Consider the following 13,045-nt stretch of genomic DNA (forward strand, 5'->3'; position numbering starts at 1 on the left):
CACAAACCGAAGGAGAGGCGTTGGTGCTATTGCGATAGACCGGTAATTGCTTGTTCTCTACCATTGTGTATGTATTTTTATTTGACGTTGTGCATGACACCAAGTAGTTCTCTTCTTCTTCTTTTTTCTCTCGCTCGCGAACAGTACTGTTCTGTGCGTTAGTTTTTATCTTCTTGTTTTTCACACATATACACATATATATGTATAAATGTCTTGCTGGCGGCGTTTGTTGTTCTTTTCTTTTCTCTTTTTTTCCGTAAAGGGGGAGGAAAAGAACACTGAGGCTTGTGTCTCCGTTGACACTTCCAATTAAGCGCGAATTCTTTTCACGTCTTCACGAGTGTGATTACTATCATCACTTCTTCTTCTCCCCCCCCCCCAATTATTATTATGAACGCTGTTTCTTTTTGTCTCCCCCGCTCAAAAGAGAATAAAAAAAAACGACCACATTTTTTTTTGTAAGCTTCTTTGTTTTTTTTTTTGCTACATCTTCTCCTTCTTTCTCGCTGCTACTGCCACTGCCACTCTGCTTTTGTTGTTAGTTGTTTCTGTTTCGCATCTCGCCGCGGAGGCGGGTAGCGGCTGCATATGTGTGTGCGTGCGCGCGTGAGTAAGTGAGTCATGAAGGAGTCGACGTCAATTGCATTTAATTTCGTCTGGTCAGATTATATTTTCTTTATTGTTTCCCGGTTGTTGTTGTTTTTAAAGCAATATGCGTTGTCATCCCCCTAGAGAGTCAACAAAGTCGAATAGAGTTCAAGCGTCAAAACAGAAGCGTTGGTGCTTCCTCCGGTGAAGAGGATGCACACCACCCACGCGTGCACACCGAGAGACTCAAAAGAGAAAAGAAACATTCTCCGGTTTGCTGCGTTTATGTTGTCATGCACCTACATACTGGTCGATGTCCTGTGCTTCATTTTCGTTTTCTGTTGCTTGCTACCGTTGTGCAAGTCGTCATGCTGTTCACTGCCTCAGCCGCTCTCCTCCTCCCCACTGCTTCTTCTCTTCTCTTTTCTTTTCTTTTATATTCCGCATTCCACTGCCTTGTTGTCGACGTTACAGCTCACGTGTGAACGACACACTATTCTTTTTTTCCCCCTAAACTCATCCTTCTTTCTCTCCTCCCCTTTTATTTGTTTACTACCTATCTCCCGGCGTTCGCGATCTCCTCACCTTCCGTACCTGTCCCTCTCAGCGAGCAAACGTACACACCGTTCTTCATCTCCTCCGCTGTGTCGTGCTTGCCGCGCTTTCTGTACTTCTGTCTATATGTATACAAGGGTGTGTGTTTGAAGTAGATCATTTATCTTCTACACGCTGATTCTTCTCTCTCTTCTTCACAGTACGCTGCCCTTCCCCTCCCCCCGCCCTTCCCAACCTCGTCTCTTCTCCATCGCTTCGCCGCCTCCTTTTTACAAGTCCTTTTTTTCTTCTCGCTGTTGGTTTTCTGTCGCGGAATCGGCGCCGGCGTTCAGAGAAGCCGCGATCTGCGCCGGTTTCCAGCGAACAACGCGACTGCGTGACAGAGGAAGGAGAGGGGAAAAGGGGAGAAAAGAGGATGTTCGTGAAGCCGCCTCGCAGTATCTCCCCCGCGGTCGCCACCGCTGACCCTTTCAATTGCAGGGGCGAGCGCTCCTTCAGCGACGCCGCCGTGGATCGCACCGCCCGCCTTCCCTTTTCTGCCTTCTCCGTTCCGTGCCGGATGGGAGCTGCGACGGGCGCCGAGCACATGCGCACGGAGCGGACGTTTCGGGCCAGCGCCGCCGTCACGGAAAGCCAGCCAGAGCCGCAGCAGTCCAGCAGCGACAGCACCGGCAACTCTAACGCCAGTCTGTGGCGGCCGCTGTCGAGGGTCACGACACCCTTCGAGGTGCCGTCGCCTCCGCTCACGGACGCCTGCGGCAACAACACCGCTGCAACGGGGGTTGTGTGGGTTGGGTGCGTACCTCCGAGTCGCGTCCGTGAGCTTTCGCCTCTTATCCACCTCCTCAAAGGAGTGCGCTCCACCGGCGCCGAAGCACCCAGCCAACAACCGTCGCGGCAGAACCTGGACTTCGCGTTCTTCGTGGATGGCCCTTACGAGGGCCAGGGGTTTCTGTGCTTTTCTTCCGCAAAGGAGGCCGAGGAGGCCGTGCGCCGGTGTCCTGGCGTGGTGGTGGTTGGTCAACAGGAGCCGCTCCTGCATGTGTCGGTTCGCGTGTCCTCCGTAGAGGAAATGACGGCTGCCCAGCAGCAGCACCAGCAGCTGCAGCAGTGCCACGCGACACACCTCGCGCCTGCGCTCACGCCGACACTGCCGCCGTCATCGACGCAGAACCTCGTCTACTGGCTCCGCGGTTTGCCGTTCCAGGCGCAGCGCTCCGACGTGGAGGCGTTCCTGCGGGGTGTATGGTACCTTCGGCTGGACATTGGTGTGCTGGGGAGCGGGGAGTGCAGCGGCAACGCCTTCGTTGAGCTGAACGGGTCAAAGGATCAGGACGCGCTCCAGAACCTGCACAACACGTTTATCCCGTGCGCTGCCCACGCCGCGGTGCCGGCGCTGAACCGACCGAAGCCGCGTTTTGTGGAGGTCATCTTGACCACCGCCGACCGCCGTCAAGAGCAGCTGAGCATCGATCGCTGTATGGTGCGGAATCAACTGCCACATCACCTGCGGATGCGTGTGCCGGCCACGAAGATCGCTTCTTCTTCTTCGCCTTCGTTTTCCGCCTCGCGCTACGTAGGTGACCGAGGACGACATCACCAGCAGCAGCCACAGCAGATCAGTCTTCCGCGTCAGTACTTTAGCGGAAGCGATTCGTATCTCTCTTCCGGTGATCACAGCATCGCGGCTTCTGTTGGTACTGCAGCGGCACCTCCGATGCCACCCGTCTCGCCGTCGTTCTTTCTGATGCCGAGCGGGTTGCCGCCCCATCGAATTGAAGTCGCGCAGGGAGGCAGCAACAGTTTCAGCAGCAGCGGTGCTGACCACAACGCTGGCGCAACGACGCCCGCGCGTCGCATTTCGCCCGCGGAGGCGCTGTCGATGATGTCGGCGCAACCGCTGTCGCGCGTGCAGCTGTCGCCCGGCAGCATCAACCCCCACCCCGGCCTCACTGCTCAGGCTTACTCGATGCCGTGCGAATCGGTGTCGCTGCTGCCTCCGCCGCTCCCACCGACGCCGATGCTGCCACCACCGCAGCCGCCTTCCGTGCCGTTGCTGCCGCTGCCTCGGGCGGGTGTGTCGTACAGCACCCCCTACTACGTTTTTCCTCGTCGTGGTGGGTAGGATAGGAGGGGGAAAAGGGAAAACGGCGTATCGTCTGCCCTTCAAATGCCGCGTATCGTCGGCAAAACTTCTATCCTGTGATCCTACGCGCAGGTGGCTGTTTTTTGTATATATGTGTGTGTGTGTGTGTTTTTCCGCACCCCCCAAAAGGCGGAGTAATAGGTTAAATACTAAGAAAGGAAATAACTCTCTCCCCTTTTTTTTATTAGTTTTCGCGCTTGGCTTTCTTCCTCCATTCCCTTTTTTCTTTTTCACTCTTGTTTGATGATCTCTAACGAGATGTCGTAACGTTTTTTTTTCCGCCTTCTCTTCGTCGTTTTGTATTTATTCACCTCCGCGTTGAGAAAGGTTGTTGTTTTCAGTTTTCTTTTGTTCCTGGCATCCTTACTTGAGCTTACCATGCTCGCTCTCTCTCTCTCTCTCTCTATATACATATATATAAACAAATCTGTTGACCTCTTCTATACGTTTTTTTCTCTCTCTCTTTGTCGGCAGGATCGACGTGTTAAAAACAATTCTCAATCGCTTAGGTTTCTGAGAAGAAGACCTGCGAGAAACTCGTTCTGTAAGGAAACGGTAAGCTCCCTTGTTTTGCTTCTTTGTTTGTCAGAGATCAGCCTCTGATTCCTTCTTTTTTTTCCTTTTCTCTCTCTGCTTTCGTTGTTTCCTTTTTCCGTCTCAGCGCAACCTTCTATTATTGTTATTCGTTTTTTGTTTGATCTCGCCCCCTTTTCTTCTGGTGTTTTCTTATTCTCCCTGTAAGTGAATTCGCAGCATCTTTATGTCTGTGTCAGTTGGCGAAAGATGTCTTTGTGTGTGTGTGTGTGCCTCCGTTTGGGTGGGTTTGCTGATTCTTTTTTGTGTGTCTTGTGGAGTTGGTGTCTTATCGCTTGGTTTTATCTTCTGTGTTTTTTCCTCGTGGAGTGTGAGTTATTGTCTTTCTTGTTCGGGTATATAACATGCATTTCTGGTTTGCCTACACCTTCAATAAACACCATTCATCGTACCTTCTATATATATTCACCCTCCTGTCCGGCTCTCTTCACTCGAGCCCTCACGCGTTTTTTTATTTTGAACACCGCTCTCCATGTAGCAGCGCCCCGATGACGTTTTTTCTTTTTTTCTTTGATGACTGAAGTGCCGAAACGTAAACAAACTGACGGCGACAACAACAACAGCAAAAGAAATGCATCAGAGGAGGGGGGTTGCAGTTGTACCTCTTTCATTCGGTACTTACCGTTTTCAATATCCGTTTAAAAAAAAATGTCTCTTGCTTCTCTTCAGCTTGGTTGCTTTTTTTTTGCTGTTATTTCTTGGTGATGGCGATCAGGAACACCGCACAGTTCCGTACCCATAGGAAGGGTTTTTCTTTCTTTCTTTCTATGTGCGTGCGTGCGTATGAGCGGGCCGAGAGCGTCACTTTGGTGTCCGTTTTCTTCTTGCATGCCCATCGGTGCTTTTCAATTTATATATATTTTTTATCATGACTCTCCTTTTGGTAGATACGGAGGTTTTCCTCGTTTCTTCTTGTGTACGGGGAATGGATCGGCGAACGTTATGTATTTATTCATCTCTTTCTTTTTCTCTCTCTCTCGCTCAATCTCTCCTTCCCCTGCTGCAGTTCTTCCGTGAGTAAGGACCTCAAAGCATTCTCTTTCTTGTGGGTGTGTGTAGGCGTGGGTGTTGTAGGTTGTATCTTCGTCTATGATCCATATCTCCCAATTATCTTTTTTCCCCTACTCCGCGTTCTATATGACATCGTCCATTACTGGCTTCACTTACTCTTGAATGGTATATCCTTTTTTTTCTTCTTTAAGGGAGGGAGGGGAGAAGGACTTTCGTCCTCATCATATCCACCACCCGCAGCGTCGGCTTCAACAAAGATGATCTTTGCTGTATTCTCTATCCAGTTGCCTATCTAATAAGAATAACAATAGTAATAAAACCACGCATACTACGCTTTATCCGGTGCGTATGGAATCGCGTCGACGGTCACCTACGTTGTTGATGGTTGCTATTGCTGTGGAAATGTTGCTTGTATTGTGAACTGATAATAATAATAAAAAGAATGAGAAGAGCTTAAACCGCTTCAAAGCACGTAAATTGCCAACTTTTTTTAAAATTGTCTTTCCCTCACATCCTACGCTCTTGTATTCTGGTGGATCGTTACTGAATGCACGTGCATGCGCATCAACGTGGAATGCAATTGACCAGCGGGGGGTTCTCGCAGCAACCAAGCACACGGCGTCTTTGTACCTGCTGTGATAGAAGAGACTTCTCCTTTAAAGTATATATCGTTGTTGCTGCTACTGCGTGAACGACAATTCTTTTGTCTCACCTGTAATGCTTCTTTTCTTCCTTTCTCATTGTTCCAGCATCTGATCTTTGGCTGCGCTTAGAGCTACGTTTTTTTTTTGTCTCGTCTTTTCCATTTCGTTTAAGTTTGTTCTTCGTTGTGTGCAGCCGCAGTGCGACATTTTTCTTCCTCGTTCTCTTTTCCATTTCATCGTGTTGGCAGGTTGTTGGTGCGCGATCGGAAGAGATGGATTCTCAGCCACACCACAGGTTGTGCAACCAGAGAAACCAAATAGGAGGATAGCACTTCGGCTCTTCTTTTTGTTGTTGTTTTTCTTTCTTTTGATTATTTAATGTTAAGAATACAAGGAAGGCGCTAAGAAGAAAGCCTTTTGAGGTTTCTTTTTGTTTTTGCGATCTTCTCTTTCTTCTCTCTCTCTCTCTCACGTTCTCTCCTAGTTTTATTCTGGTCTCTAGACTCGACACCTTTCTCTTTGTACGTGTGTTCGTTTTCTTTTTTTTTCTCTCGGGGGGATGAGCTGGAACACGCTCTATGTACCACGCCACGATTTCTTTCTCTTTTTTTTTGTAGGAAGCCTTTTTGAAAATGAAGGTCTAACAACGTAGCGTTGCTAAATAGTAATAATAGGCACTGTGTGCCTTTTGTTGTTATTGTTGTTGGCTGTTATCGCGCATCGACATATTTTTTCTTGCATGTCTTGAACGTTGAGCTCCACACCGCAGCTTTCGTGTTAACTTCTTTTGTGTTTTATTTTCTTCGCGTCTGTGCTTTCTCTTGTTTTACACACATACGTTGTGGGTGCGTGCGTCCTTTGTTTCTTCTTCTTCTTTAACGTCCCTGCTATTTCTTTCTTCTACGGCTGCATTGGTGCTCGGTTGTTCCGTCGATGAAGACTTTGTTTTGAGAGGTTCGTACTCCCAGCAGCACCGCAGCAGGTTTTCCTTGCCTTTCTTTTCTGTGTTGTGTGAACGCAAAGTGCGGGCTACTTTTGCGAGACAAGTTTCTCGTGATTTTGTTGTTTTTTGCGGGACTCCAAACAAAAAATCCTTCGCAATTTTTTTTCCCTTCTCTTTTCTTAGTATTATCGTGCTATCAGTGCAGCTTTATGCTCTCCATGGTTTCGCTGTTGCCTTTTTGAATTCTACAATGGATTCCGCGAGCTGAACGCTTCTCTCTCTCCTCTCCTTTTTTTTTACAAATAAAAATAATAATTATCTCTTCACCCTTGGTTACGATGAAATCGTGTGGGTATTTCGACCACAACGCCCTGGATGTTAGCGGTTTGGAAGGGGAGACACACGCGCATACGCACAACGATACAGGTATTCATGGGGCAGACGCTATCTCCCTCTTCACGAGTCGGGCAGGTTTTTTTGTTTCTTTTTGTCCTTCCCTTGCTCGTAACGGGCAGGATCAGCTGCGTGAAGGGTGTGGAGAAACGCTGGTCTCAGGAAAAGTAAATAACTATCTTTCTTCTTCTTTTTTTTTGATGGTGGCACGTAATTGTTTGGCAAAACTGTAGCGTCAACGAGAGAAATAATGATAATAATAATAATGAAGCGGGAAAAAACATATATGGGGCTCTACCAAACTCCTTAAGAAGCAAATATATAAGTTGGCTCCTCTGAAATTTCCGCTCGCAGCATAGCAGTGAAGCGTCAATCGTTTGGGGTGTTGCTTCAGTCGTGTATCCACTTCCAGGCTGACTGTGCAGCACAATGGATTCTGTTAGTACTACTAACAACAGCAGTAGTGGTAGTGGTAGTGGTAGTAGAGGGGCTTAATGGCGCCTTTCAAACACGCAGCGAATGGAAATGTGCATCAAGAAAAAAGAACCTCTTGTTCCTTTCGTGTTTTTTTTTTGAAATCGAAAACGCATCGCTCTCCTGGTTGTTATTCCCCTCTCTTCTTTTTTTCTTTTCACCTCCTTCTCCGACTCTCGCTTGAATCTCTCATCGGTGTGTGTGGTGCAAATTCAAAGTGTGATATATATATATATATATATATTATTGTTTTCTCGTTTGGTATCGCATCTACGGCTTTCGTGTCTGCGAACCCTCTACTTGTGGAACCGCTTTTCGTTCTTCTACTCAAGCTACTAAATATATATATATATATCTATATATATAGTATCGTGTATTTGTGGGAAAGGCGCATCCGCTCCCACGACAGAAGATTTTTCTGTTGCCTTTTACGAGGAGGCTCAGCGAACAGTATCCACAAGCAATTAAAGAACACACGAACAAGCATTTCCGCGGTTTTCTTGTCTTTCCATTTCTCTCTCCCCCTCTCTCTTACACACGCAAGAGCAGAACCTACCGATTTGGATCTCCCTTTTGTTTTTTTGTTTTGTTTTAACTTCCTCTCGTTAACCTCATGCAGCGGATATCTTTCTCAAAGCTCTCCCTGGCCGGCGTCGCCGCTGCGGCGGGGTCATCAGCCGTCTTCACTGCGACACGCGCAGCCTCGACCGGGTCAGTTGACAACGACGGCGGCGTTTCGTCGACGCGGCGCAACGCCTCGCACAGACGTGTGCACCTGCTGCCGTCTGATTTCCCTTTCCGTCCTCCGGTGCTCCGTGCCACAACGATGCCGTCTCCGGTCGCCAGTCTGCAGCACGCGCGTCGCTGGCAGTCCTCTGTCTCGCAGAAGGACTTTAGCCACATCACGCACGACCTCGTGTGGGGCTTGTGGAACGAAGGCAACCTCTTCTCCCTCTCCGCGCCGGAGCTGATCTTCTTCTTGCAGCAGCAGCAGCTGAACTCCTCGACGACAGGCGGAGCTGCCGGGGGGACGTGGTCGATCGATCCACAAGCCAAAAAGAGCACGCTGGTGCGGCAAGTGGAGGAGCTGCTGTCGGCGGAGCAGGCGAATCTGACGGTGCCGCAGGAGACCGCGAATGTCGTAATGTCGGGCTACGACCGCGTCGAGGAGACATTGGATGAGGCAGACGAGTACGGGGACTGGGGCGCCGAGCCGGGCTTCGAGGAGCGGCGGCACATCGACTACATGGAGTTCAGCCCTCAGATGATGGGCGAGCGCTACGAGCCGCTGGTGCCACGCGCGTATCAGCTGCTGCACTCGAACTTGTCGGCGGATGTCGGGCTGAACCTCATTAATCCATCGAAGCTTCCCGGGCAGAGCAAAAACACGCTGGCGTACTTGGTGTCCAAGGTGGACGTGGACAAGGCGAACGAGCAGCACTTCCGGCGGGGCTTGGAGTGGTGCATGGCGAACCTGTGGAACACAAACATGAACGGTGAGCTGAACATCGGCGCCGGCCGCATTCTCTTCTACCGCTCCATTGCGAAGCAGAACCGTAACGCACTACCTCTGTGGGCTCTGCAGAAGCACGTGTATGCGCAGCACCCCTACGTGTGGTTCGCCATCGCGTCGTCCACGAACGCCGAGGCGATGGAGAAGCTGGCGAACCAGCTCGGCATGAAGCTGGTGCAGGACACTACCACGAGCTACAAGCTGTCCATCCGCCGTGCTGGCGAGATCCTGGATGCGGAGCTGAACGCGCAGCTGCAGTGCACCAAGCTAAACCGCCCTTGGGACCGCTTCTTGGTGTCGCACTTTGTCCGCGCGCAGATGCCGGACCTGCGCTTCTTGGTTCGCGCGCGGCACCCGATTAAAAAGCGCATCGCGGATGCCTACTTGGAGGCCGACATCTTACGCAGCACTCGCGACTCGGTGCAGTCGGTGCTGTCACCCGAGCTGGGCGACGTTAATTACTGCTGCGAGCGCGTGATACGGAAGTGGGCGATGCGAACGCAGGTCGGTGTCACCCTGCAGCTGGTCGAGACCCGCCGCACCCCGTTGATCATCACGCGAGCCGGCGACGAAGGGGAGCGACTGGAGTATGAGTGGATTGTGGTGCTGCCGCAGAAGGCGGAGCGAGTGGATATCGCGGCGATGTCCTCGGAGCTGTGGCGCTACGGTAGCCTGCTGGCGAAGGAGTTAGAGACAGGCATGGAGGAATTCCTCTCGCACACCATGACTTCTGTTGCGGCCTTCTAAGTTGAACGAGGGCGAGGTGGTTGGGACTGTGCAGCCTTTGATTCTCACAAACCTTTTTTAATACATATATATATATATATATATATATATGACTTCCCCCCCCGGTCATTGCCACGCATTACTTACCGCGTCTGCAGATTTGTTTTCGCTATCCTTTCAAACTATTCATGCATGCTTTAACCACTTTCTTGTTTTTTAGCTTTCCAAGTCAATCCTTCTTGCTTCGCTCCACAAACGCAACCGTTAGTCATTCCAAATTCTCTTAGCGACGCAACATTCATGTGTGTAAGACTGCGCACGTCGGACTGCCGAGTCGTGACATATACCAGCTGACCAGCCTAACGCACTTTGTTTCTTACCCCCTTTTTGTTAAAGTATTCCGTTTATCGGGTGAGAGCGGGAAAGAAGAAAAAAAGGTATCTTTACGAGTTTATACGTATATATTATTTTTTGCTTGTATGACGTGCGTGTGACCAAAGGACCTAGCATGGTGTAGTCATCCGCAGTCCCTACCGCGTTTTTCTTTGTCTGCTTTCTTTTGCTCAACGGGCTTTAAAAACACCAAAAAAAGCTTCAAGGTGCAGACACACACACACCTGCCTTTTTCTTCTTCTCGTTTTTTCCTTCTTTCCACGACCGTCAACTACCTCCTTCCGTTGATTCAAGATGCCGCCGAAAGCACCGAAGGGCGCGCCCAAGGCGGCGGGTAAGAAAGGCCCGCCCAACGCCATGCTGGCGAAGCTGAAGATGAAGATGGAGCTGCAGAAGGCAGAGGAGGACCGTCTTCGCCAGGAGGCCGAGGAAGAGGAGCGCCGCATCCGCGAAGAGGAGCGGCTGGCGGAGGAGCAGCGCAAGTATGAGGAAGAGGAGCGCCTGCGGGAGCGGGAGCAAAAGAAGAAGGACGAGCAGCTGGCCCGCAAGGAGGCGAAGAAGATGGGCAAGAGCGACGCCTTGGATCGAATGCGTGCCGCGGGCATGGTGCTGCCGGATGTGGAGAAGATCCGCCACGACGAGGAGATCCGGAAGGAGACGGAGAAAAACGCGCCGCCGAAGCCGAAGCCGAAGCCGAAGCCGGCGGTGAACGGAACCGCGGCACATGCGCAACAGCTGCAGCAGTCGGACGAGGAGGAGGAGGAGGAGGACGCAAACGCGGAGCAGTCGGAGCCGTCGGAGTCGGACGCGGAGGTGGACGAGGACGACTGGGAGGCCGTCATGGAGCGCGATGAGCGCCGCGAGGTGCGGCACACCAACAACGTCCGCATCCGCACGAAGCGCACCGAGCGAAAGACGGCCCGCAGGGAGGCAAAGCGCAAGGTGGAAGAGGCGACGCGCGAGGCCGAGGCGGCGCAGAACCACGTGCTGGAAAAGGTGAGCAATCTGCGTTCACCCATCTGCTGCGTGCTTGGCCACGTCGATACCGGGAAGACGAGCCTGCTCGACCGCATTCGCATGACGAACGTGCAGGGCGGCGAGGCCGGCGGCATCACGCAGCAGATCGGCGCCACCTTCTTCCCGCGTGAGAAGCTCGTCGCGGATACGGCGGAGTTGAATAAGAAGTACAACTACAATCTCGACGTGCCCGGACTGTTGGTGATCGACACGCCGGGCCACGAGTCGTTTACGAACCTCCGCAGTCGGGGTAGCAGCCTGTGCGACATTGCCATCTTGGTCGTCGACATCATGCATGGGCTGGAGCAGCAGACCCGCGAGTCCATCCGCCTGCTGCGCGAGAAGCGGTGCCCCTTCATCATTGCTCTCAACAAGGTCGACCGTCTGTACGACTGGCAGGCGCACGAGAATATGGACATCCAGCAGACACTCGCGCTGCAGAAGCCGCACGTGCGCAACGAGTTCAACACGCGCTGGAGCCAGGTGAAGAACGAGCTCTCCGCGGAGGGGTTGAACTCGGAGCTGTACTACAACAACAAGGAAGTGCGCAAGTTCGTGTCGGTGGTGCCGACCTCGGCCAAGACGGGCGAGGGCGTGTGCGACTTGATTCTGCTGGAGATTCACCTCGTCCAGCAATTCATGGAGGGCAAGGTGACCTACAAGGATGATCTGCAGTGCACGGTGCTTGAGGTGAAGCCGATCACGGGCTACGGCTTCACGATCGACGTCATCCTCATCAACGGCAACTTACACGAGGGCAACGACATCTGCCTGTGTGGACAGAACGGCCCCGTCTTCACGCAGATCCGCTCACTGCTGACGCCGAAGCCGTTGCGGGAGATGCGCGTGCGTGGTGAGTACGACCACCACAAGTCCATCAAGGCCGCCATGGGTGTAAAAATTGCCGGTAACGATCTCGAGTACGTCGTGCCGGGAACGCAGCTGCTCGTCGTGAAGCCCGGCGACGACCGCGAGAAGATCGCCGAGCAGGTGATGAAGGACGCAACGAACATACACAAGTTCTTAAACCCGGACGGGGTGGGTGTCAGCGTGCAGAGCAGCACGTTGGGCGCGCTCGAAGCCCTGCTGTCGTTCTTGCAGGAGATGAAGATCCCCGTCGCGAGCATCGCGATTGGCCCTATTCACAAGCGGCACATGGTCCAGGTGCTGTCGATGAAGAGGCGCGAACCGCGCTATGCCGTCATTCTCGCCTTCGACGTTGTCGTGTCGGACGAGGCGCGCGATATTGCGAAGAAAAACGACATCGACATCTTCGAGGCGAAGATTATCTACCACCTCTTCGACAGCTTCACGCGCTACATCAACGAGTACGAGTCGCGCGAGAAGGAGCGTCTGCGTGCGGTGGCCGTTTTCCCGGTGTACATGAAGCTGATCGGCGATGCAATTCACGCGACGGACCCGATTATTCTACCCGTGAACGTCGAGCGTGGGCAGCTGCGGGTCGGCACCCCGATCAGCGCGTTGAAGAAGAGCACGGATGAGGTCATCCCGATTGGGAGGGTGATGTCGATGGAGCGTGACAACCGGCCGGTGGAGGTGGCGACGCCGGGCATGGACGTTGCGGTGAAGATCAACTCCGGTGAGTCGGGTGTGACGGCGGGCCGTCAGTTTTCGCAGGAGGATACGCTGATCTCGCACATCTCCCGCCCCTCTGTGGATGCGGTGAAGAAGTTTGCCGATGAGCTGAAGCCGGACGACATTCAGCTGCTGGCCACGCTGATCAAGGTGCTGAAGGTGCCTAAATGAGCAGCAGCAGCAGCAGCAAGCAAAAAAAAAGGAATACGCAGCGCAATGCGTTGGTGGCTGTTTCAGAGCGTTTGGCTGCTGTGCTCTGCGGCGGTACGAACTGCTGGAGGAAGGAGGTCCGCCGGTGGATACCAAATGATATCTAAAAGTTTTTTCTTTTACTTTTCTTTTTTCTTTTTTATTTTTTTAAATACCTGTTTCGTCTAACTAATCGCTACTGACTGCGTAGTAGATTTGGCCAAGCGAGGATCGAGGAAGAGGCCGGAAAAGGGGAAGGGAGA

General features: G+C 52.1%; 3 protein-coding genes across 4 annotated transcripts; all 3 read left to right on the plus strand.

Annotated features, from left to right (window-relative positions):
- Positions 1-1,558: 1,558 nt before the first annotated feature.
- ABB37_02354 (hypothetical protein) lies at positions 1,559-3,268 on the plus strand (the record flags this gene model as incomplete). The annotated part of the gene is made up of 1 exon (XM_015799320.1): positions 1,559-3,268. The coding sequence occupies one exon, from the start codon at positions 1,559-1,561 to the stop codon at positions 3,266-3,268; it is 1,710 nt and encodes a 569-aa protein (XP_015662798.1).
- Positions 3,269-7,564: 4,296 nt separating this feature from the next.
- Positions 7,565-9,608, plus strand: ABB37_02355 (putative mitochondrial guide RNA associated protein, GAP1; the record flags this gene model as incomplete). Of its 2 annotated transcripts, none has more annotated exons than XM_015799321.1 (1): positions 7,565-9,608. In XM_015799321.1, exon 1 carries the CDS (start codon positions 7,962-7,964, stop codon positions 9,606-9,608), a length of 1,647 nt encoding a protein of 548 aa, XP_015662799.1. In that variant the 5' UTR covers positions 7,565-7,961. The 2 variants fall into 2 exon arrangements, with proteins under 2 accessions (XP_015662799.1, XP_015662800.1); XM_015799322.1 differs by having other exon boundaries at positions 7,896-9,608.
- Positions 9,609-9,743: 135 nt separating this feature from the next.
- Positions 9,744-12,764, plus strand: ABB37_02356 (putative translation initiation factor IF-2; the record flags this gene model as incomplete). Its single annotated transcript, XM_015799323.1, has 1 exon — positions 9,744-12,764. The coding sequence occupies exon 1, from the start codon at positions 10,275-10,277 to the stop codon at positions 12,762-12,764; it is 2,490 nt and encodes an 829-aa protein (XP_015662801.1). The 5' UTR covers positions 9,744-10,274.
- Positions 12,765-13,045: the final 281 nt, after the last annotated feature.

This window comes from Leptomonas pyrrhocoris (assembly GCF_001293395.1).
Source record: "Leptomonas pyrrhocoris isolate H10 chromosome Unknown, whole genome shotgun sequence".
Taxonomy (NCBI): Eukaryota; Euglenozoa; class Kinetoplastea; order Trypanosomatida; family Trypanosomatidae; genus Leptomonas; species Leptomonas pyrrhocoris.